Source organism: Diabrotica undecimpunctata, chromosome 2 (genome assembly GCF_040954645.1).
Source record: "Diabrotica undecimpunctata isolate CICGRU chromosome 2, icDiaUnde3, whole genome shotgun sequence".
Lineage (NCBI taxonomy): Eukaryota > Metazoa > Arthropoda > Insecta > Coleoptera > Chrysomelidae > Diabrotica > Diabrotica undecimpunctata.
In genome coordinates this window covers 167,977,692-168,004,803 of record NC_092804.1, presented here as the reverse complement: position 1 = coordinate 168,004,803, position 27,112 = coordinate 167,977,692, and the positions used below count along the sequence as shown (strand labels likewise).

Below are 27,112 nucleotides of genomic sequence, written 5' to 3'. Positions count from 1 at the left end.
GCCAGGAGAGACATACTGGTCATGTTCAAAATGTTATCCTAGATTTTGTTTAGTAAAGGATAGAAATTGTTTTAATTCTTTTCACATAAGTAAGTTTTACAACACTTTTGGTTTTTTTGACTAGAATGAAAAATGAATATCTTACTTTATTACTTTTCGCTTCCATTTTTTATTAAAAAACTAGTTTTAGTACTTTCAGTTTCTGCTTTTATTGTGAGGTTTCACCTAAAATCTTGGACTATGTTTCTTATAAGATACACAATAAACTTTTACAATAAATTTGGATATTTGACTATGTATCTTGTGGGATACACTCCATATCTCCCTTATTTATAAAAAGAATAATATAAAAATGGTCAAAATGCCTTGTGATATACCATAATCACACTACATACTACATACAAAAATTACTGTTATATTAAGGCTTGCCAAATTAAGGGTTAAACAGGGTTGATTATTTCGACCTCCTAGGGACGTTAACGATATTTTATTCATGTAGACATTTTTCTATAGCTAGGCACACCTTTTTAATTTTTATTTTTCCGTTTTGCAAGATGTGAACGACGACTCTACGTGTGTTTCAGACTCCTTTTAGGGTAAGATCTTATTTTTTGTACCTTTTGTTTCTTCGCATATTTTATTTTGGCACTTTCTCATCTAATTAGGATCCTAGCACTTTCATCCTAGGATGGAGGCCCTCGCATTTAATATGGACAACCGTAGTATGGTGCCCTCTTTTTATCTCAGTAGGGACAGAGGCTTCCAAACCCAATTTGGTGGCCCCCTTTTATTTAAGATTCGACTGGTGTCGAAAGCTCACCACCCAGTCTTAACCTGGTTAACAGATAATCTTAATTAATGTAAAATCAAGTTTCTCTGACAACAATATAAGAGACTCAATTTACAGTGGAACAGGTATGAAATTAAAAGGTCATTACTGCGCAGAAACAAATTTGAAAGTGGGGGTCCAGCAAAACCATTTGTGAAATAAACATTATGCGGTGAGGTGATGAATATTTTTACACTGTTGCATTGTTTCTTTTACTCGCGTTATTTAAATTTGATTTTGTTGTGATTTTTTAGTTTTTTTGTATTCTCTTAACATTATTTTGGTTTTACTTATTTTATGCAAAAGTTTTTTTTCCAGAACTATGTTCAAATTAAAAACTTTAAGGGAAATAAATAATTGTGATATAAAAAAGTAGATATACCTAAATTAGAGGTATTTAAATTAGTGGCATGGAGTTTAAGAGCAAATTATCCGGTTAATAGTCAAAAAATAATTGCTAATAGATTATATCCTTAGTTATTTTTTAGGTAAATGGTCAATCGGCAAAAACGTTATTTAAAACATGCGAATAGTTTTTGCAATCTCAGTGCTAAACTTATCGTTTTTATACGATATATTTACAATCGGCTGTTTTGTGTTCGATTGCTTTGTCTGTGTGTCTTTGAATGTGGTATTGTTATAATAAAAAAAAATTATGATGGTATGAATCATATAATTATGAAAAATCATGAATGTGTTGCTTGTGTGAGTCCATTTCAAAAGGTAAAAGAAATAATAAGTTAGACTTACTCACAATCAATTTAATTTAACTAATCGGACGACCGGTTTCGCTTTCTATAATATGCAAAGCATCTTCAGGTCACGATACAAAGTTAAAATGCTGAAAATAATAATCCCATATTAGGGTGTTGTCTAATAAAGATAAAACAAAGGTAGGTGAAATGTAATGTAATCACCTATCTCTACTTCATTGGATAAAATCTGTCTCCTCAAGAACTTCCCCGTTTACTGTTAAACAATTACAATAGTTGACCTGAGTTCTCCAATCAACAATACAAGATAGTTTGAACCATGTTCTTTCAACCATCAATTAATAGAGTACCGGCATGTAAGTAATGTTTATTTATTAATTCATTACAGTTTAATAGACTATTTTACCAATTTGTGGGTCTTACCTTGTCTGCTTAAACATTTTATTCATTTATAAAACCACAGACATGTAATATTGGCATAATTACTGTAATTTATATAATTTATATCACCTACCTTTGTTTTATCTTTATTAGACAACACCCTAATATGGGATTATTATTTTCAGCATTTTAACTTTGTATCGTGACCTGAAGATGCTTTGCATATTATAGAAAGCGAAACCGGTCGTCCGATTAGTTAAATTAAATTGATTGTGAGTAAGTCTAACTTATTAATTCTTTTACCTTTTTTAATCATATAATTATTGCAATATTTAAATATCTATTTTGAAACGTAAACACTTACCAGTAAAACAATGAAACGATAAAGTTTTCCAAGTAGGATATTTGAAAACGAAAGTCTTTTAATCGTATTGGAATGACATAATAATTATCTATTGTTTGGTAAGTATTATATTTTAATCAAATCATTACTTTTGTTTTTCTTCTATGCTGAGCTTTTTTCAAGAATAGTTTTTTTTGTAAAATGTTAGATAAACTTTGTCTTCATTTGTATAAAATTTTTTGGGACACACCGTATATCCATCTCACTAAAAAACATTCCCTTATCCATTTAGTTATTAAAATTGCTGTGTAAATTATTTAAAACTCATTTCGATATACTAAAAATACCCAAAAGTGATCACTGACAACATTGTAAAATTTTTAATATGTAGCGAATGTTTATCAAGCGGTACAATTTTAGTAATGTTTGGTAAATTTCATTCTTTTCTGGCCGAATATTTTTTCTCTCTCTGCGCACTGGAAACTCCGCCTTCTCACGAGATTTATTATTTAAAGTTTACTTCTTGGTAATTCAGTTCACCATCACAGACTCTAGACCTTGGTTATCATCAATGTTCATTGCACTTCAAATTGAGTCGGTACCTTTTCGCCGCCATCAAAGTTCCCAAATTGAGATTTCCCATATTTTCTTCGCGCTTCTTATGCAATGTGTATGTGAGAACGATTCTGAGGACATGACTCAATCTAATTGTACAAAATCCATCGCTTTCTGACATTGTGGTATTATAACAAAGACAGTAGGTCAGTCTTCAGGCATTTGACCATTTCGTGAACAACTGTATATTTCCCTTATTCAGGAACTTCAATATCTTTATTGGGATGGCATATTGAGATGTCCATCTATTTTTATCTGCTGAACTATTCAGATCTGCCGTAAACAAAGTCAGAATAGCCATGTTGATTGCCAACGTTCGGAACGGACAAGGCACATGAAGAAGATCTATTTTTAGATTTTAGCTAATTATTGACCGATATATTGTTGCTTTGACCGATCCAAAAATTATTCTTAATACACGTCCACTTATGCTCGCTACATCACTCTTGATTCCTTCTATACTTTTTCACTCAAAAAATTTAACGTAATATTTTAAACCTAGAGCTAATATTAATGCTATTACAGGAATTAATGTTCATAACAGTCTTCCGGGTTTAACTGGAATATGGGGGCTCGGGTCTGTCTCCCGAGCCCCCAGATACTACTACACTGATCACTAAACAATCACAACTGGTGCTAGAAATAGATGACGGTTCTTTTATACCGTCGATGGTGACGTCGTTTGAGTGGGGATTGGCTCGGGAGTTGGCGCGAACATTTCGACAGTAGGATTTTGATTGGCGGGTGAAGCGGACGATATTTTCTTTATCAGAGGTCTCCAGGTCGAAGGTAACCGTATGTCGTCATCTTTTTTATACTGTATTACATAATTTCTAAACTTAACTTACCGTTTCACAAATGTTCATGTTGCAACAGTTCTCGATTGTAATCTCGCACTGTTCTGTATTCGGCTGTGGTCGATATGTAAGAGGAGTGACGTTTTTGCTGACGATGATTCGCTTCTGAATTCTAGGACGTTTCTTCTGAACGACGTGGATGTAGACTAACATGCCGATGATAACCACCACACAAACTAAAATGATGGCCGACAAGTAAACCACAGGATCTTGAAATTTGGAAAGGAGATCTGGTTGACTTTGTAACGAAGATTGGAGAGGAGAGCTGTTGTTTCTCTCTGAATAAATATAACTGCACCTAAAAAAATTATTGTTCCTTAGTATTTGTCTCGTTTTTATCTAAATCTGTATGCAAAGTCCGTGAGTTTCAATAAAAACAATGTTTAACCATAAAAATTCACTTTATTAACAATCACTAATAAATTCGCTCAATATCTTTTTTCAAACAAGATTGCTTTTCAACTTATTTTGTCTAGCAAAAAGGCAAAAATACTAATATAACTTTCTGGATTGTTTTAAAATCAACAGGGTCGGCTTCAACTTTATTTTATGGAACGATCTTCGTCACAACATGTTAAATCCAGTTAATTAAAAAATTTTACCCTTGGCTCTGCTTTAAAGGTTGTTGTTTTCTTTTATATATAACGTGTTTTAAATTAAATGTTCTTTTATTAGAAACTTTTTATTAACTTTCTACGATAAATCCTAGAAGATATTTGGCGTGAAATTTAACAAGTTTCATCACATAGGGTTCATTTTAAGATCTTTCCTCTTTTTGGTTTTATTAAGTTGTATAGAAGATGATTAGTCATTAATTACCGTGACATTGTGTGATATTTATTAAGTTTCAAAAGTTTCCTACAAATAGGCAGTCACCTAAACAATTAACTGCCCTAAAGTTTATTTTGAAAAGATACTATTAAGAAGAAAAGCAGAGAAGTGAATTTAACTAAAAACTATTGAGAAGTTGAGACTACAAATAAAAATGGGGCCCAACGTGGGGACCACCTCCTACCGCACTTAAGTGTCGAGTCTGAGCTCGGTTGTTTCCTGCAGTTGAGTATTGTGTGCTTAACAGCTCCTACTACACTGAATCCCATCAAAACTCGAAACATCTACTATAAAAATTGGGCAAATTACCATGCCTCTTAGGCGACTATGGAAAAGTCTACAGCATTTAAGACGTTCATAAATGTCATTATATATTGATCATATGAAGATAACCAGAGATTTTCTGTTTTCGACACAAGAATCAATCGATTATAGAGCTAATCAATGTCTAACTAGAAGTAAGTCACCATGCATTACAATTTTGTAGAAATGCTTTCCTCGTATTGTGATTAACAACATTAGATATGCGGACGATACTATCATAATAGCAGACAACCTACAAGACCTCCAAAAGCTAATGAACAAGACAGTTGAGTATGGAGAAGAATATGGATTATCAAAACTAAATTTATGAGGACATCAAAAACCCAAAATAATGATGAAAGCCTGACAATTAACGGCAAAACTTTAGAACAAGTTGAAAACTACAATGATCTTGGCAAAATAATTAATCACACAAACGATTACTCCAAAGAAATCAAAGTTTGAATAGATAAAGAACGAACAAACTTCAATAAAATGAGAAAGGTACTTTGTGCTTTGTGGACTAGCAAATTATATTGACTCTGCTTTACGGGATAGAAGCATGGACACTTAACGCGTCGATTACTAAAAAGTTGGAAGCATTTGAACTGTGGGTGTATAGAAGAATCCTGAACATATCATGGACCGAGCATGTAACAAAACAACAAGATCATGAGAAGAGTCAACAAAAGAATGGAAATATTGGAAACCATCAAGAAACGAAAGCTGCAATATCTGGGGCATGTTATGCGTAATGTAAGATACAACATACTTTAATTAATTATACAAGAGAAAATCCAGGGCAAGAGAAGTGTAGGAAGGAGAAGAATCTCATGGTTTCGTAACTTGAGGGAATGTATGAATGAATGTATTCATGTAATTTGTGTATGTGTAATCATGTAAACCACATGACGTAGGAATATGAGCGTCCAGATGATGATGATATAAATACTTAGCATAGTATAAATGATCAATTACCTGCACATTATTTGAAATTCATCGGGAAATCCGCTGTCTTTTTGGTTACTGCAGTACAAATCACAAATTTCTTCATTGTATTCGCATCGGTTTCCAATGAATCCTTCAAGACAACTGCACGTGGGTGTATTCATGGACGACGTGATAATACATTCTCCTGCATTTAAGCAGTAACTATCGCACTTATTCTTTTGGCATCTGTTACCAATAAAACCTTTATTGCAATTACATGTTGGTTTACCAGATGACGATAGGTAGCAATCTCCGTTCAAGCAATAATCGTTGCTGCAAACGGATATTTCGCAGAATTTTCCCCTAAAGCCACGTTTGCAATCACAAGTGTTGTTTTTAAGGACGCCGCTGTTGAAACACTGGAAGACTTCTTCTGTATCAAATTCTTTACTTTGGTTGGATTGCATTTGGTGTTGTTGATATTCTTTAATAGCTTCTGGAAGTCCTTTACAGTCGTTCATAAAAAAATTAGCTACTAACCCCATAGGTGTATCAGCAAAATGCGCGATTTTCTCAGGGGCCGTAGACGGATCTGTTTCGGTTTTTAATAGTTTGTATAAAGCATTGTTGTTAGTATCGGTCCAATAGACGGCTTCTTCATCTACAGCTAATCCGAAAGGCTGCACTGTATTTCTTTCCATGAAGAGTTTTCTGTCTTTTCCACCAAGACTGATGCTTTCGATCCTACCAGTTGATGATCCAATTCTACTGTCCGCCCAATATAGTCGTTGATTTTTGTAGTCGATCGCTAAACCTACCGGAGTCCAAATCGTGTCATTAACTAAAATTTGGTGTTCTGTGCTATCTAATTTTCTTCTTTCAATAGTCGGCTTGTTGCCTGAGGGATTTGTTGTGTAATAAATGTAGCTGAAAAACAAAAATTCAAATAAGACAACTTATTATATAATTTTGTTCTTAAATTTAATTCAACTGTATATCTAGAGATATACCTCACAGCCTTTTTCAGTGCATTTCTTTCTAATACGTGTAGAGATAGTGCAAACACTCCTGATCACGGCGCAGTAGACGAAATTTGGTTGTCCCCACTTCCATGCGAAACGTACTGTACTATGCAACGTCAAAGGTAGAACGTTTCAGTTTGGTTAGTATAATTCCACTTACAATAGAACATTTTTGTCTTTACGTGAATTTTGACTCCGCCTTCGCGCAGCTCCATGGTCAGGAGTGTTTGCACTATCTTTACTAGAAGCGACAAAAAAATGGTATATCCGTGATTATTAAAAAAAAATTAACATTATTACATGATCCGATCCAAATATACTCATATATTCAAAAAGTATATTTATGTATTAACACAATTTTCTCCAAACAGTAAAAATGGACATTGACCCTTTTTCTATAAGATACAGTAGTAAGTTATTTAAAATTTGTCAGTCTCTAGTCAAAACCAAAAAACACTATACAGTGATGAGTGTCTTACCACCCGGCAAAATAGCGGAAAGGATAGAAGATAGATTAAGTTGTGAGATAGTACGAGATAAACTAGTTTTAGACGTGGCTATTTGACTTCAGTCATAATTATACGGATGACCTCGAAAATATTTTATTTTAATAATTTCTGATGTTAGAATAAATGATTGAATAAATTAAGATATATTATAGTAAAAAACATTAATTAGTAGCGATTTTAAATTATAAATCTTTAAGTTAGTTAATAATAAAAATAACTCAACTGAAATATTTGACTAAACTAAAGGTAGGTATGTTCAGTCCGAAAACAATTATTGTATGTGGAATTGGTGTAATAGTTAGAGACGTGGTCTATTGACAAGAAGGTTGGGGTTCAATTCACACCAAGGATAAAATTTTTTATTTTATTCAATCAAAAAATAATAAAAAATATGATACATATTAGGTAACAAGTTTTCGAAAAACTCATTATTTACAATTTATTCTTATTCCAATGTTATAAAATAGAAATACAAAATAATTCAAATTCAATTCCAGTTTTACAGTCTTCAGTTGTGAATGCAAAATAATCCGGTGAAGACTGTTTAATGTCAAATCCATCACTAAATTCTCAGTGATAATATCAATTCCTCTGTACAGGTAATGATTTTCAAAACAATTGACAACATCGGAATGGATGCGCGGGAACAGCTGCCTGCTTTACAGCTAACCAAATCATCAAGCCTTCAGCCATCAAATAATATATAACATATAACATATATATAATATATAACATATCGAGAAGTGTTTTTGCACGGTAAACAGAAACTTTTTATTGAAACAACAATTCGTAAAAATGGTTTTAACGGTCGAGGAAAAAGTGCAAATTTTTGTCTGGCATGTGAATGGATTATCAGACAACATGATTAGACAACAATTTGTAAATATGTTTCCAAATAGGCCGGCTCCAGCACGATCAACAATTCAGTCTATTATCCGTAATTTTTTTACTTATGGATCAGTGTTCGCTCCAAGAGGAGTTCGTAGACGAAAGGAGGTAAATCCAGATTTGGAACTAAGGAACACTTTGATTTGTGCAAGTATTGAGCAAAATCCTACCGAATCAACATCTCGTCTCGGAGAACAATATGGAATTTCAAGATTTAGAGTAGGTAAAATTTTGAAAAGACATTGATACCGTCCCTATAAACTTCATAAATCCAACGAACAATTCCCTGGGGATTAATATAGACGTTTAGAATTTTGTCAAACTGCAATGGAAATGTCACATCAAGATGAACATTTTTTAGAGAACGTTTTGTTCACCGATGAATGTACGTTTTCATTGCATGGCCGTCACAATTCAATGAATGCTCGGTATTGGTCTCGAGGAAATCCTCGTCAGATTTATGTCGCTCGTACCCAGCGTCCTCGAAAAGTAAATGATCACCTGATCTTGCACCTTGTGATTTTTTTATGTGGGGATATATAAAGTCCAAACTATATGGAATTGAAGACGATAGGCATAATTCTCTCCAAGAATTAAGAGAAAAGATCTTTGATTCAATGAGAGGTATTAGTCCAGAAACATTAACTAATGTTAGACGAAACTTTTATAATAGATTGGGTTATTGTTCTGCTGCTAATGGAGGCTTATTCGAACATTTTTTGTAAATACATTTCATTAGAATAAAATACGTTTATTTAGAATATTTTTATAGAATTTCTACCTATTTAAACATTTTTTGTAAGTACATTTATTTAGAACGTTCTTTTATGTTTGAAGAATTTTTACTTTATTTTCGAAAGTACATTGTTTTTTTAATAAGATTTTCATGTTTTACTATAAACACTTCTAATAAAGACTGAAATAAATGTTTAGTGATTTAAAGAAAAACGATATAATATCTGCATAATTTCAAATTTTAATTTTTAAAAAAGTAAAACCTCCATGTTGGATTCGAACCCTGAGCGCCTGGATGAGAACATCGTGCCTTGAACTCTGATCCACCAGACTTTTATAATTATTTAGTGACAGTTTGGGTTATTGTTCTGCTGCTATTTAAATCATAGTAGAAATTATTCTTGGTTAATAATTTAAAACTTTAGATTAAATAATCACTATTAATTAAATTATTTTATTAACATTTTTGCTTTATTGTGGTCAATCAGTTTTTACTTCATGCGAAATTAAAAAATGGAAATACGTCACACATACGACGTTACACATAATAACTATGACCGAGGTGATTTAGCTCGAAGCTAACGTCTAAAGGTGTGAGACTATCGATAGTGGTAATGTAATGTAATGTAAATTATAGGTTTCTATCGATTATTTCTCACCTCTACGAGTTTTATCTCTTTTTATTTTACAAGGTAACTGTGTTTTCTATCTCTTACGTTAAAAAGCCGGGTGGTAAGACACTGATCACTGTATAGTACACTATATCAGTGCAAATTAAAGGAAACAACATTTGTTCTTGTTCATAAAATGCTGAATAGATAAAAACAAATTTATTTCATTCATTAGCCCTTTTTAGATGTATATAGACAAAAATTAAAAACTGCATACTCCAGGATCGAAAGGTTGAATGAATAATAATAAAGAATAATAAATATAATGAAAATTACCATAATACATTTTTATATTATAAAAACTTACCGATTGCAAACATCAATGGCAATCGCATGGGGGGCTATATCTTTGAAAGCCATAAAATTTTCAGGAATGTGCTCGGAGCTGTTCAATCTCACATAAGCTATGGTATTCTCGAGAGCTCTCGTCCAATATAAAACATCTTCTACAGGATCAATTGCGAGCCCCTAAAAATGAAAGAGTTTTACTCAATGTATTCAACTGTATTGGCATTGTTTAAAAAAGAATAGTTAGACAATCTTCTTCTTCTTCGTTCTTTTTGGGTTTCGATTGTATAATCATTTACCCAGTACATGTAAGGTTATGATATCTTGCTCTAGGCAGTGCATAAGAAGGGGTAAATTTCTGTTTACTACTAATTGACAGCTGGGTGGGTGATACTTGAATGATACGTAAATTTTTATACGTTACGATATTCCAGTATTTTCTGAATTTATAATTTTTTTCTTATTTAAAATTTTTTTATAGATCTATTTGAGGGTTAAACCATACAGAGGGTTTGTATAGAGTACTATGTAAAGATATTGGACTCTCTATTCCTGCTTTTAATAGTTCTAAATACAGATCCATATTTTTGTGCTAAATATTGAGACATTCAAAGAGTATATGGATCACTGTTCCAATGGTTCTACATTCACATATCGGTGTTTCTGTGTTTACCTATTTTGTAGAGATAGCAAGGAGTTTTACAATAAACGATTAATATTTGTCTGTTAGACAATCTTTATCGGACAAATTTTTGACTTTTAATCTGCCGTCAAGTGGCGGCCTCTAGTATTAAAGTTTAAAAACTATTAACAGAAACTTAATTCTATGCAGAGTTCTACTCGAGTATATGTCGGATATCTAATACAAACCTGTACACGGATGCCAGATTGTGAAGAAAATATAAGATTTAAATAAAACGCTTATTGTTATTAACCATTGTATTCGTCTTGTGATAGATAACTGAACTATTTCGAGCGAATATTTCAATTTTCTTTTATTTACAATTTGCTTCAACCACAAAGGGTTATTAGCATTGAACTGTATTTGCATGAAATGTGAAAAATTAAAGTTAATACTAAATTTGGTTTCAGTCCTATGGCACGTAAGAACCTAAGAATTTTAGATGTATTATTTTCACTTAACCGTTCTCTACGGTGTTACCTAACTATCGTTGTTGTCGTTCTAGTACATAGCGAGGACAGCTATGAAGATATGTTGTACTGTTAGTTCACTATCACACACATAACATATCGGCGGAGATTCCTTTATTAATATAAAATCATGGGTTACCTTTGTATGTCCAAGTCGCAATCTGGATATGATCACTTAGTCTCTTCTCTTAGTAGAAAGTTTCCGCGGCAATAAACTTTGTTCGAGAATATGGTGGTTTGGGAAGGAAGCTGATAGGAACTGTTATATTTATCTGTTGTGAAAGCCGCTCCTTCTCCATTTGCAGTTCTGTATCCAAGTTTCTTATTTAATGCTATGATAACTATACAATCCATAAATGCCGCTTGTGAAATATTTGCACGTTTTGCTATATCTTCTTCTTCTTCATATGCCGTCCCCATTAACGGAGTTTAGCGACCACATTTCTAAAAGTTTCTCTGTCTTTTGCAACGTGGAATAATTCGTCTACAGTATGTTTGTCCAGTCTCGAATATTTCGCAGCCATGACTTCCTCTTTCTACCTATTCCCTTTTTGCTATCAACTCTACCCTGCATGATGACCTGCAGAAGACTATATTTATCATTCCTCAGTATGTGTCCAAGGTATGCAGTCTTGAATACTTTTATTGTTCTCAACAATTTTTTGTCTCGACCCATCCTTCTCAGCACTTCTTCATTGGTGACCCTGGCAGTCTATGGAATTCTTAACATTCTCCTGTATATCCAAAGTTTAAAGGCTTCAAGCTTCTTAACTATTTGCGCTCTTAACGTCCATGTTTCTACCCCGTACAATAGTTGGAACCAGACGTAACATTCAACAAACCTCAGTCTCAGCGCAGTATTCAGATTTTTGTCACAGAACAATTGCTTGAATTTTAAGAACGCTGCCCTTGCCATTTCTATTCGTACCCTGATCTCTTGGTCTGGATCTAATTCTGTGTTGATGTAAGCTCCCAGATATTTATATTTTGTCACTCTCTCTATTTGCTGTCCACCAAGAGTTAGTTGTTCATTATTTATTGTACTCCTTGATACTATCATAAATTTGGTCTTATATGTGTTGATTTCGAGTCCCATTTGAATGCATTCAATATTTATTGCATCTAGTAAAGTTTGTAGTTCTTCTATACTCTCAGCCATAATTACCGTGTCATCTGCAAATCTCTTTACGATTTCTCCACCGATTCTTATTCCCTCTTTTCTTTCCCATAAGGCTTTTCTGAATATGACCTGTAAGTACACGTTGAAAAGCGTCGGAGACAAGACGCATCCTTGCCTGACCCCTCTCGCAATCGGTATATTATCTGTTTCTATATCGTTCACCTTTTGCTATATCTTACATGATTTTTTGAGGCCATGCATTATATTTAGATATACATTATGATTCTTCTTCTTATAGTGCCATGTCCTTACGAAACTTCGATGACTGTCATGATTATAACATCGTTAACTTGATCTTGGCATACCTTTAGTAACTGGTTTGCTGCCAAACCTTTCCACTGTCGCAAATTCCTCAACCAGAAAGAATTTCTTCCGTCCGTTCTATCCATTTCTTTTTTTCGACTTTACCTTTGACAATTAGCCCAAGGAATTCATATCTTAGTTCTCTGATGATATGTCTAAGATTTTCTATTAACCTAGAACATTTAAGAGAGTTCGTTGATCTATTCTTCGTAAAATTTCTTCGTTTTTGGTTCTGCTAGTCCACTGTGTATTCTTCGACACATCCACGATTTGCCTCAATTTTATTCATGATATCGGCGTTCAAGGTTTAAGCTCCAAGTTTCACATCCATACAACAGGACAGATCATACCTAACTATTGCAAACTTTTCATGGATTTGCGACATCATAGATTTATAGACAGTCTCCAATTTTTACATTATAGGTCAACTCTATTGATTAGTACCTGCAGATTGTCGATGTTTTCAGTTAGAATCACAGTATAGTCTGCGTATCGTATATTATTATTTCTCCTCCTATAATAATTCCTTTTTTGGACCTTTTAAAGCCTTCCTAAATATTTACGTTAAGGAGAGTGAGAGGGAATATGAATTCCTATCGTAACAGATTGGCTTAGAGCTTGGATTATCTGTTTTTGGTATTAATAATGGATGTATGGTTGCAGTAAAGTTCGGAAATCATTGTGACTTCTATGTCATCTAATTGAATGCTCTGCGGCAATGCAAGGCGGTAATTAACTGAGTATGCTGTACGCGATCAAACGTCTTTTCAAAATCATTGAAACACACATATGATTAAGTTTGACTTAATATTTCTTTTTGTTAGAGAACACTTTAATCATCTTTTTTGTTGAGGTTTTTTAGTAAATATTTCGTTGTTTTATTATAATTAATTTTAATTAAAATTAGAAACAAACAAACACCAAAAAATGACCGAAATACAAAATTTTAATAGGAAATACCTGATAGGAACTTTAACTTATTAACAATTGTTTATATCGGTTTTTTAGGTTTATCTACATACAATAGACAAATAATTTGTTTTTAAACTTAAAAGTTAACATTCTAGAAGTGTTGTTCTAGAAATGTCAGGAATTAAAACTAACGATTTTATTTGTGTATTTAAATCAAACGAAAAATTTGCATACATTGACAACTTTTCGTTATTAATTACATAATATCGTCGAGGTTTACATTACCGTCGAGGTTTACATTACATTGTAATCAAATTACACTAAACACTCGACAATGAAATTAATGAATTAAATAATAACTGTTTAATTTTATCTAATTTAATTGTTTTGTAAAAAGAAAATAAAAAAAGGAAGGATAGAGGAAAATTTATGCACAAAATGCAAATGTTGCATTTTGTTAGGAATGGGTCATCTTTTGTTTGATTAATTCTATCATTTATTTGTTTATAACAATTACAAATTTTATTAAACGCTCAAATTATTAAATGAGAGTGCACCAATCAATGGATACACCAATAAATGAATACAAGAGTTGCTGCATTGAGACTACCAAAATATTAAATAAATATTCCACCCGAGTTCCCTGAACAGTTTGTATAAATAAATAGTGATATCTTAGTGAGGTATGAATAGCATGTAGAATTGACGATTTTATGTGGTTTTAAGGGGATTAGTGTGACGTATCACGCTTTCGGAGATCATCCGGTTCGAAGTGATAATCTCAACGGAAATACGTACTTACTCTTTGAAATACTAAGCAACAATAAGAAAAGCTGACATCGAAAGATCAAAACTGAAGTCGCTATGAACGCATGGCCACCACAAGCTATTTATTCCTGTAGTAACTTTTCTGACACCTCGAATCAAATCAGGCTAGAGTTAAGTAGAGGATCAAAACGGAGCACACGAATGCTGGCAGAGTTTCTGAAAGGCAAGTCTTGTCGGAATCATGAAACTGACGAACGGTACAACGTAACGAAACGTCACTCCGTGCCCTTGGCTCAAGAATACTGCTCCAGTCGTCGCCTCGTGAGCAAACTACTCACGCTTTTCACCTTACCGAGTGTTCGAAAATCTCACAAAAATAGTGATTCAATATTTATCTATTCAGAAGACTATTTCCATGTTCATTACTTAAGTATACCCAGCCACTAATTTCAGAGAAGTACATGGACCATTTTTATTGGGAATGGTTTGAACGGTATTTATACAATAGACAGGAAACGCCAACATCTGCTGAATTCACACAGCAACCTCTTTTTCTTACCTTAAGTGACTAAAAACACAATATCGAAAGACAGTTGATATATGTTTGTGAAAGAGGACACAAGCACTCGTGGTGTCTTAAAAGTACTTGTATCTCGTACTCGTAAACGATTTAGAAACCAGTAACACTCGTTACATTTGAATTGTAAGTGATTCCTCGCGAAATTAGTGGAAGCTGTAAGATCGAGTTGCAAAGTTGCGGCATCTATCTAGACAAGTGATACCAATAAACACAGTCAATGAGGAAAGGGAATATGACTAAGGCCTGGCGCCTGGCGCATATTGAACCCAGCCGAGGCCCAATACACGCCGAGGCCACGGGCGACCCGTGTTTTTATATTGAACCAATTCGTGGTCTGCCACCGTGGCCAGTTGCTAAAATGACTTCAATCGAGAAGCATTTATTAATCAATTTACTGGACTCTGAATCGGTAGATGAATGGTATCATCTTCCACGGCATGATCCCGAACGAGTTAAATCAGCTCCTCTATTATCACTATGTCCATCTCGGAAACAAAAACAAATAAAAGTAAATAGCAGGGAATAGTGGGAGTGGAACACGCACGCCACGACTCACGAAAACTACGCTGGCTGATTGCGAAACCTTTCCACGTGTGAGCGGCGTGTGCATGAGCTGGTCGTAGAGGGGCCAGACCAGAGTCCAGAGTCAGAGTGTGTACAATTGTTCAATTTGCGGTACATCGCTTCTAACCGTGCTTCACAAAACTGTCCACGCATTTCGCCGGCGTGTACTGCGTCTCGACTGGGTTCAATATGCGCGCCGGGCCTTATGAGCTCATATATTATTTCCCGTAAAGGCCTGACGAGAGAAAAGATCAGACTTTCTTAGTGAGTGGAACATTATTAAAGGTATAATTTCGTAGTTTTAGTTTCCGGGCATTTACATTAGTTTTACTATTTCTATTATTATTATACTTTGATACATATTTTCATATGCTTTTATGTTAAGTATGCATTTAGAATAAATTTGTTAAAATCACCTTTCACTTATATTTATTGGGCTAGATTTAAGCTTTTAAGAAGCAGTCTCATTGGTACCTTACGTACACAGCTAATTACCTTTTATATCAGTGAACCAGCAACCTATAGAACCTAAGATTATGTAATAATTTCAAACATGTGGGGTCTGATTACAAGATCCCAATACCCAGTAATAAAAAGGGTAAAAGTAAAGCCACTACAAACTCCTCTGAAAGAACCAAAATTAAAAAAATCGTTCGATAATGGTTGACGAAAAGGCACAAATAGAGTCACTATTTTAAGCAAAAATTAACTCACCTGTACGTCACCGGGAGGACTATGTATTATTGGTTCGGTAGCAGTCTCTTTGGATAGGCGGACAGTGAAAATTGTGTCGTTGTTTCTGTCAGTGTCGCTGACAACAAACTGATCCCTGATACCATCGTACGTAATTGCTCTTAATGAAGAAAACGGTTTTCTAGATTCTAAAATGGATCCAGTTGCAGATAGTAGTTGGATTTCATTACGTACAACTACTGCCAGATCTAAAAAAAAACAGAAATTACGTTCAAAATTACTCTTTTTTAATATTTGTATATACAAAATATAGACCTAGATATGTATCATATTTTTGTCAATTTTAAAGCGGCATATGGCAGTGTCTTAAGACCACGTCTTTACAACGCTATGAATGAGTTAGAAATTCCAAAAAAACTCATGTTTGATAAAAGTGACAATGGCGAAGATGCTATCAGCAGTAAAAATTCAAAACGACTCGTCAACCCCATTTGAAATACATAGGGGGTTAAGGCAGGGAGATGAGCTGGCGTGTCAGCTTTTTAATGTCGCCTTAGAAAAAGTTGTACGAGACGCTAATTTAGATAGCAGGGGAACAATATTTAATAGATCAGTTCAAATTCTAGCATATGCAGACGACGTGGACATTATAACAAGAACCAGGGCGAGAACTGCGGAAATCCTAACCGAGCTAGTAGCAGTAGCAGAACGAATGGGGTTACATATGAATCAAAATAAAACCAAATTCATGGCGACTAACACAAACACAAGAGCTGGAAATGTTGACGCAGATTTAATCATCAATGACCAAAACTTCGAAGCAGTCAAAGAGTTCATATATCTAGGGACATCGGTTAATCCCAATAAGAACACATCTGAGGAAATAAAAAGGCGAATAATAATTGTAAACAGGTCATGGTCTATCCAAGTACTTAGCTAACAAACGTCTGTCTCAAAAAACTCGTAAGGCTGTATAGAACACTGATAGTCCCCGTTCTCACATATGGATCAGAGGTATGGACGCTAACTAAAACAGATGAATCCGCCCTATCGATTTTTGAAAGAAAGGTGCTACGCAAGATATTCGGAGCGGTCTGTGAGAACGGAATATGGAGGCGTAAATATAACTTTGAACTGCAGAATATCTACAAGCATACGTTTGGTGGTAAAGATATTACCACTATAATTAAGCGAAACCGCCTGCAGTGGGCAGGACATGTAGACCGGGCCCTTGAATCCAACAAGATAAAAAAGCGCAAACCGTGGGAATGAGAAGACGGGGTAGACCAAAGCTGAGGTGGATGGACGGGGTAACACAAGATGCCGAGAAGATCGGAGTCGGCAACTGGAAAATGCAAGCAAGGGACAGAACAGAATGGCGTAGAAAGCTTGAGAAGGTCGAGGCCCTCTAAGGGCTGTAGCACCAAGATGATGATGATATACAAAATATACTAGAGCTAAAAATACGGAAATAACTGTCATGGAAAAACATATTTTCCGACAGAAATGGAAAGGTTAAAGAGCCAAATAATCCTGGAAATAATATTACTTGAATAACCATTGTAAATTTAAGTTTCTATTCCTTAAAAATATTTACTTGTGCAAAAGTATAAATTTTTATACATTTGATTAATATTGTATTCTCTTAGAAGTCGAGAGAGACACTATTTAGCGTGCAAGTACTGGTTCAGAGGTGTAGAGATGTCAATTAATCATGGGTACATGTGCTTTATAGACTTTAAGAGAGCATTCGACAAGGTTGGACATGGAAAATTGATGGAAATTCTTGAAGAGAGTAGAAATAGACGACAAAGACTTAAGCTATACGATCACCATCAAGGAAATGTCAGAATTCGCCTAAATACGTCTGAATCAATTAAAATTCTCGGTAGGGTTTGACAGGGGTGGATCTTGTCGCCACTGCTTTTGTCTTCTGAGCATATTCTCAAAGAGGCACTTGCCAGAGGTGATGTCGGTATCACTGTCAACGGATCTGAAATGCGCGGATGATAATGTGTTGAAAAACTACAGTTATTAAATGAAGAATTTCCTTCCTTTTACTTTATTGTCTTGTGGAGAAGTTTGTCCATAGTATTTTTGCTGAAAGTCTTTCACGTGTTTCTGAAGGCCACTTATCCTTTGCCTCCACTATCTTTCGTCTTATTTGTTTGTGATTTTCTTTATATTTACTGATATTTTTTTAAATTTAGACCACAACTTGTCAGGATCTCCTCTCTTCATTTTCCGACATTTTTTATTAATGTCGGGTTCGGAACGCAGACGGCATCGTGAAGAAATGGATGACATAGCACGGACTGAAACTCGCGGTAGAAAATACCGAAGTCGTCATTCTGAAGGGGAAAAGGAACAGGCAAAGTGTGGTAGTACAATGTGCGAAGGGGTGTCTAACAATCAAGAACACCGTAAAGTACCTGAGAGTGACGTTGAACCAGAATGGAAAATAGGATAGCACGTGCGGCAGGTGGCCCGGAAGACTGAGAATAGTGGGGCTGCGTTGGGGAGGGTGATGCCCAACATTGGGGAAACCAAATCCGAAAGGAGGGTCTTACACCTACCGAAATACTCTTTGGATCTATTGATTTGAGAAAAAATATTAAAATGCACTTATATTTTACTTAAAAATAAATTTGATAATACAATTTGTGTTACCATCAAAAAATTTTCAGTATTTTTAATACGTTTGTATACATTTTTAATGCATTTAATACATAACCAAATCAACTGATAGGGAAATCCCCGGAGATTACTTTTTAAAAGATAGGGAAAGTCCCGAAGATTCTATAATAATGTCTTTAACATAATAATTTTATATTTGTTTATTAAGTATTACTTATTTGACTTATTTTTTTTGATGATGAAGTGTTTATATGATATACGTCATATAAACGAGTGCGAGTGCAAAATTAACCGGACACCCAGATCTTTCCTAAAAACTGGCGTTAAAAAAAGTTTTGATATTTCTAATTGAGTATTTAATAAATAAACAAGATTGAATAGTAAAATTTATTACAAGTCAAGAATTTAACAAAGAGAAAAGAAAAAAAAATCGAAAAATTTGAAAATCTGCAAAGAAACAAAAATTCAATTTTGAACATTTTTTAATAAAAAACGATATTTAGTAGGCTGTATTAGCTCCACGACCCCTAATTACTGCGCTCATTCGATCAAGTATACTTCGGATTAAGCAGCAAATTCTTCCTAAGGAATTTATTTCCATTCGTCACAAACTGCTTGCTCCAAGTCATTGATGATTTGAAACTGAATATGGTTACGTCGGATGCGTCATCCCAGAATATCCCACGCATGCTCTATTAGATTTAAGTCTGGACTCCTTGGGAGCCTTGGTTATAAAGGAATCTTAATTTCATCCAAGTAATCCCGTGTTATTCTCGCAATGTGTAGACGAGCATTATCTTGCATCAATAGTTTTCTCCAACAAATGGGGCAAATGACACTAAATGATCTTACAAACATTGTTTCATATACCTTTCAGCATTTAAATTGCCCCCTAGAACTGTAACAATTTCTGTATGAGACGCTAGAAAAATGCCTGAACACACCATTATACCATCTTCACCAAATTGAACTCGTGGCAGTAAAACAACATTGGTGATAACGTTCACAAGTTCTTCTCCAAATCCTAAGCCGCTCATCTGATGAGTATCTGTTAAATCTTGATTCATCTGGCAATAACAAAGCACCCCATTTTTCAACACCTCAATTAAGATGTTTGCGAGCGAAGTTCTGCTTTAAATAGTCCCGTGACAGCTATTTTGGATCTTAATCCATATTCAGTTAAGCGTTTTCGAAAGGTATAAATGGAAACTGTGTTTCTATGGACATCATTTAATCGTTGAATAAATACTGGTTGTGATAGTGTGCGAACGCGTACCGCTCGCAATCTAAAAAAGTGACCTTCAGATTGACCTGTGGTTCTTAGTATATCTTGACCTAACCTGCTGATGTATTGCTCTGTTTCCGGAAATCGTTCTATTGCATCAAACACTGTACTTCGAGAAATTCTTAAAGTATTGGCGACGTAACGAATGCTTCGCCCATCATCCTCTAAAACAACAACTTGTGCTACTTCTTTTGTTATCATCATTTTTTTATTGCAATTTTTGAAAAGCAGAAAACAAAAAAAAATAAAGGCGAACTTGAAAATACTTATAATAATACTTAAATAAACTTAAAATATTTTTTTTCATTTTAAGACACTATTGTTTTTGTCTAAAAACGACAAAATACATAAAAATCTAAGTGTCCGGTTAATTTTGCACTCCAGTGTATATGATCTACTGAAATCTACCGATTTTTTGTTGAAGGTATCTCCCGATTTTGATACAGCTATACGGAATATCACTGTGCACCAGTCTTGAGTAGGGCGGTAGAGATAACGGCCTACAGGAGGCTCATGACACGAGTGGACGGAACAAGTCTGCTACATGTGTTGGCAGTGGAAAGAAAAGAGCGAGACCATGGCCATTACTATGGCCAAGAGAAGAAAGGAAAGGGAGAGCTTAATTGAAACATGGTAAGAAGAATGTTTCACCATCCAAAGGAGTGTTGTTACCATCAAAATGATACAGTGAACTAAAATGCTGATCCCGAACATGAGAGATTGGGTGGACTATGACTACAGGCGACTGGATTATTTCCTAACGTTGATGCTCACAGGACACGGGTGTTTTATGGCCTATCTCTCTAGGTTCGAAAAGGCTCTCTAGGTTCGGATGAATGCCTATACTGCGGACACTGTGACACATACGACGTTAGAGTGCAACAGATGGATAGTACAAAGGAAGAAACTGGAAAGGGAGACATGTGTGAATTTTGTCATAGTGAGAAAAATGATTGAAAATAAAGCAGGTTGGATTAGTTTAAACAACTATGCCCGTGCAGTGATTAAGAAAAACCGAAAAGGAAAAAAGATAGTCTAGGTGACGACAGGGCGATTTAAAGTACCTCGGGAACTACCGCCGGGAGTATGAAGTCAGGCGGCGTCCTGGACTAAGATGTCTAAAAGTCCATTTTAACCAATGATGTTTTATTACTTTTATTATTATTTATTAAGATAGATATTGGAATGGAAAATTAATCATTGACACCCAAGAGATGAAAAACAAATGGAGAATATATTTGGAGACACTTTTTCAAGATCAAAGAACGGATTATAGGCATCCATTTTCAGAGAGGATGACGGGCCCGGACATACTTAAATCCGAGGTAGAAGAAGCAATAAAACGGATGAAAAGCAGGAAAGCTGTAGGGCCTGATAATATCGAAGCTGAATTTTTAAAACTCTTGGAGGAAGAAGGAATAAATTGGATCACGGCTGTCTTCAATAAAATATACAATACAGGAATCATCCCTGATATATGGCTAGAATCAGAATTCATAGCGATACCTAAAAAACAGGGGGCTAAAAAGTGCGAAGAATATCGAACAATCAGCCTAATGAGCCACATGTTGAAACTGTTTCTTAGAGTCATCCATGGAAGAATTTATAAGAAGTGCGAGGAACAAATATCGGACAGACAGTTCGGCTTCATTAACGCAGTGGGTACCAGAGAGGCACTTTTCGGAGTACAGGTACTGATTCAAAGATGCAGGGACGTTAACTGCGACGTATACGCGTGCTTGATCGACTATGAAAAGGCATTTGACAGAGTTCAACATCAAAAGATGATAAACATTTTAAAAGAAGCAGACCTGGATGACAAAGACCTCAGAATAATTTCAGAAATATACTGGAATCAGACCGCATACATGAAAATTAACGGAGAAGAAACAGATCACATAAAAATACTACGCGGAGTTAGACAGGGATGTATCCTATCGCCGTTGATATTTAATATGTACTCAGAGAAAATTTTTAACGAGGCTCTTTACGGAATAGACGAAGGCATCCTTCTAAATGGTGAAAGAGTAAACAATGTTAGATATGCCGACGACACCATGGTGATAGCAGATAGTTTAGAGGGACTTCAGAGGCTAATGGATAGAATAAACGAGTAGAGTCAACAGTACGGACTAAACATTAATACCCACAAAACGAAACAAATGATTATCAGCAAGGAGAATATAAATGGGGCTCATCTATACATGTATAGTAAAACAGTATTGCTACCTGAGAACTATTATAAACGAACAGTGGAGCAATGTACAGGAAATAAAGTGCCGCATAGGAAAGGAAAGAACGGTCTTTAACAAAATGAGCGCCATCTTCAAAAGTCACAACATATCCCTAGATACAAAAATGAGACATTTGAGATGCTATGTTTTCTCTGTGTTGTTGTACGGGGCGAAGGCATGGACGCTTACAGACACCACTATTAAAAAACTTGAAGCATTTGAGATGTGGCTTTATAGAAGAATGCTGAGAATATCATGGACAGCAAGGGTCACGAACAAGGAAGTTCTAGAAAAAATGAAGAAGGAACCAGAGATTGTGTTTACGATCAAACGCATAAAATTGCAATATCTGGGACACGTTATGAAAAATCAGCACCGTTACTCCCTGCTGCAGTCTATATTGCAAGGTAAAGTCAAAGGTAAGCGAGGACCCGGTAGAAGGAGAATATCATGGCTGCGGAATTTAAGAACATGGTTTAAGAAAACCTCAACGGAGCTGTTTCGAGCCGCAGCGAGCAAGGTCATGATTGCCAATATGATTTCCAACATCCGAAACGGATAGGAACCAGAAGAAGAAGAAGAAGAAGATAGATAGGTAAATAATTGAAGTTCGGTTAAAGTTGACAAGTTCGGTTAAAGTTGCTTGTATACTCCCTTATTCGCAGTAATAATGTTTCCGACAAAGACGACAAAAAAGCTATATGAAGAGAACCTTGAGGAAGAGTATTCAAAAGTATAGTCAGTATCACCATGAATGTATGGGAATATACAAGAATTAATTTAATCGTATCTGGTTTATTTAAATTTAAATAATAAACTTGAAATTGACGCATTTGTTTTGGGAAATTTTAATCACATTACTGACTTATATAATCACATAAAATATTATGTAGAGTGAAAATATTTGTTAATTTTTCTTTTAGATTCTAATAATTGCGATTTTGTGGAATATTTTATGTTTCATTTTATGACTGAATCGATTTAAGGATTTTATAGTTCACGTCTATTATTTATAATTCAAAATTATGCAACATAGTATTCAGCGATACCAGTTTTATTATTTAAGAGATTAAATTTACATACATAGGAATCTTAGACAATTATAAGAATTTAGTATACGCAACATAATAATTATCTGGATTTCTATTTCAATTTTTCTGGCACGCAAATAAAAGTAAATACCTAGATTGATTATTTTCTATACAGAATTATTATCATCTAATTTGTAGAACTAAAACTACATCTTTACTAATCTACAGTGGAGTAGCAAAAGAAAACATGGCCGAAGAATGTGTAGCCTTACTAATACACCAAAATCACATCAAAGAGTGTCAATGCTTATCAGAAAGTATCAATGCTCAAGTAGTAGAAGATCAAGTCAGAGGGAAGATGATAATATTGGGGGATTTTAACGCTCGAATAGGCAATCAAGTAATCCATAACGAGGTTGTTAAAATGAAGAACACCGGTAAATATAGACGATAATTAAAAATAAGACGGCTACAAAAAAATGATGAAATAAAAACATTATAGATACGCATTTAAAGTCAAGTCCAAACTTATGATGAAATTAAAAATTTGGTGTACCTGACCAAGCGAACGTTTTTTGTGATGTAAATTTACTAAATTTTGCGACTTATTTACTATTTTACGTATTTGAAAGAACACAATGAAACATTACTTAATAGGATTATCAGTCTATTCAAGGTCATGGCACTCTGATTTGCAAAGGTTAAACCGTCACTTACAAATACTTTTAACAATGGTACATATTTATCAACGGTTACCAAATTTATATTCTTGTATCATATATGTTTTATTATTTGTCAATAATCTTTCCTCTTTTACCTCTGGTGATATTTTTTGGCAGATATGAGCCAGTTTTATCAGGCTCCACAACCGAAAAGTTCACATTAATAATCATCATTTACTTCGTTACAGTAATATGTTTTAACATTTTTTTTTCTCGTCTGTCTACGGTGACCGATTTGAAGTATGTTGGTTTTTACGGAAACTTTCTTAACTAATGGTTTTGGGGACGCTGAACTGTGATTAACTTATAATATACAGTGATGAGTGTCTTACCACCCGGCAAAATAGCGGAAAGGATAGAAGACAGATTAAGTTGTGAGATAGTACGAGATAAAGCTAGTTCTTGACGTGGCTATTTCACTTCAGTCATAATGATACGGATGACATCGAAAATATTTTATTTTAATAATTTCTGATGTTAGAATAAATGATTGAATAAATTAAGATATATTATAGTAAAAAACATTAATTATTAGCGATTTTAAATTATAAATCTTTAAGTTTATTTAATAATAAAAATAACTTAACTGAAATATTTGATTAAACTAAAGGTAGGTATGTTCTATCCGAAAACAATTATTGTATGTGGAATTGGTGTAATAGTTAGAGACGTGGTCTAGTGACAAGAAGATTGAGGTTCAATTCACACCAAGGATAAAATTGTTGTTTTACTCAATCAAAAAATAATAGAAAATATGATACATATTAGATAAAAAGTTTTCGAAAAACTCATTATTTACAATTTATTCTTATTCCAATGTTAAAAAATAGAAATACAAAATAATTCAAATTCAATTTCAGTTTTACAGTCTTCAGCTGTGATTGCAAAATAATCCGGTTAAGACTGTTTAATGCCAAATCCATCACTAAATTCTCAGTGTTAATATCAATTCCTCTGTTCAGGTAATGATTTTCAAAACAATTAACAACATTGTAATGGATGCGCGCGAACAGCTGCCTGCTTTACAGCTAACCAAATCATCAAGCCATCAAATAATAACATACCGAGAAGTGTTTTTGCACGGTAAACAGAAACTTTTTAATACAGAAAAAGTGCAAATTGTTGTCTGGCATGTGAATGGATTATCAGACAACATGATTAGACAACAATTCGTAAATATGTTGGAGCCGGCCAAATAGGCCGGCTCCAGCACGATCAACAATTCAGTCTATTATACGTAATTTTTTTACTTATGGATCCGTGTTCGCTCCAAGAGGAGTTCGTAGACGAAGGGAGGAAAATCCAGATTTGGAACTAAGGGACACTTTGATTTGTGCAAGTATTGAGCAAAATCCTACCCAATCAACATCTCGTCTCGGAGAACAATATGGAATTTCAAGATTTAGAGTAGGTAAAATTTTGAAAAGACATGGATACCGTCCCTATAAACTTCATAAATCCAACGAAAAATTCCCTGGGGATCAATATAGACGTTTAGAATTTTGTCGAACTGCAATGGAAATGTCACACCAAGATGAACATTTTTTAGAGAACGTTTTGTTTACCGATGAATGTACGTTTTCATTGCAGGGCCGTCACAATTCAATGAATGCTCGGCTAATAAAGACTGAAATAAATGTTTAGTGATTTAAAGCAAAACGATATAATATCTGCATAATTTCAAATTTGTAAAAAAGTAAAACCTTCATGTGGGATTTGAACCCTGAGCGCCTGCTTGAGAACATCGTGACTTGAACTCTGATCCATCAAACTTTTATATTTCTTTAGTGACAGTTTGGGTTATTGTTCTGTTGCTAATGAAGGCTTATTTTTACTTATTTAAACATTCTTTAAACGTTCTTTAAATTTGAAGAATTTTTACTTTATTTTCGAAAGTACGACGATACTTTTTTTTCAATAAGATATTTATGTTTAACTTTAAACACTTCTAATACTAGTAACGACTGACATAAATGTTTAGCGATTCAAAGCAAAACGATATCTGCATAATTTCAAATTATTAAAAAAAAAAGAAAACCACATGTGGGTTTTGAACTCTAATCGTCTGCGACGTCTGTGTCGAATTCTTACCACTAATCCACGAAAGATTGTGATTATTCCGTGACAAGAGTGTATGAAACTACTCAAATCATAGTAGAAATTATTCTTGGTTAATAATTTAAAACTTTAGATTAAATAATTACTATTAATTAAATTATTTTATTTACATTTTTGCTTTATTGTGGTCAATCAGTTTTTACTTTATGCGAAATTAAAAAATGGAAATACGTCACACATTCGACGTTACTCATAATAATTATGACCGAGGTGATTTAGCTCGAAGCTAACGTCTAAAGGTGTGAGACTATCGATAGTGGTAATGTGATGTAATGTAAATTATAGGTTTCTACCGATTATTTCCCACCTCTACCAGTTTCATCTCTTTTTATTTCACAAGGTAACTGTGTTTTCTATCTCTTACGTTAAAAAGCCGGGTGGTAAAACACTCATCACTGTATACCGAAATTCTAACACAAGTACATGAAAGTGACATATTAGTAGGCGTATACAAAAATAAAACTAGCACTTCGATCTTGTGGTGATACTGCTAAATTGGATTTTTTAGGGTTTTCGAATAGACTTTTATTATTAATATCGTTTTACTTAATTGAAATAAAATCTTCTAGTACACGACTGTGAAAGTCGATCGAATTTACAAATTGGCTCCAGAGTTCCTCACGGTCCTAACCTATGGCTCCTACTCTGTCTGATATCCATAGATGACAATTCCAATGACTTAAAACTTTTCTCTGTTTATTTCTTCTTCTTCTTCCTACTTTATAAATAGGCAAAATGCCTGTTTTACTTCGGTTATTAGCCGTTGTCTGACCATCTTTTCCTCGGTCGTCCCAATGATCTTCTTCCATTTGGCGATTTGTCTCTTGTTATTCGTACTATTCTATTTTCTGTCATTCTTTCGATGTGTTGATTCCATTCCACTTTTCTTCTTTTGGTCCACGCGTTTATTTCCTCTATACCACATCTCGCTCGTATTTCCTCACTTCTTGCTCTGACTCTTAAGAGTTTGGTTTGTTATTTTTCGTAAGACTTTCATTTCTGTTGTTTCCAGTAGTCT

The 27,112-nt window shown here is 34.3% G+C and overlaps 1 protein-coding gene across 1 annotated transcript in view; it reads right to left on the bottom strand.

The window, feature by feature from the left end:
- The window catches only part of cue (Low-density lipoprotein receptor repeat domain-containing protein cueball), a 56,589-nt gene that overhangs the window by 7,112 nt on the left and 22,365 nt on the right, over nt 1-27,112 (bottom strand). Inside the window, exons 2-5 of the mRNA XM_072523929.1 lie at nt 16,089-16,315; nt 9,935-10,095; nt 5,851-6,729; nt 3,730-4,036 (exon numbers count right to left, since the gene is read on the bottom strand). Coding sequence (XP_072380030.1) covers nt 3,730-4,036; nt 5,851-6,729; nt 9,935-10,095; nt 16,089-16,315 — 1,574 coding nt within the window. The remainder of the gene's footprint in view (nt 1-3,729; nt 4,037-5,850; nt 6,730-9,934; nt 10,096-16,088; nt 16,316-27,112) is intronic.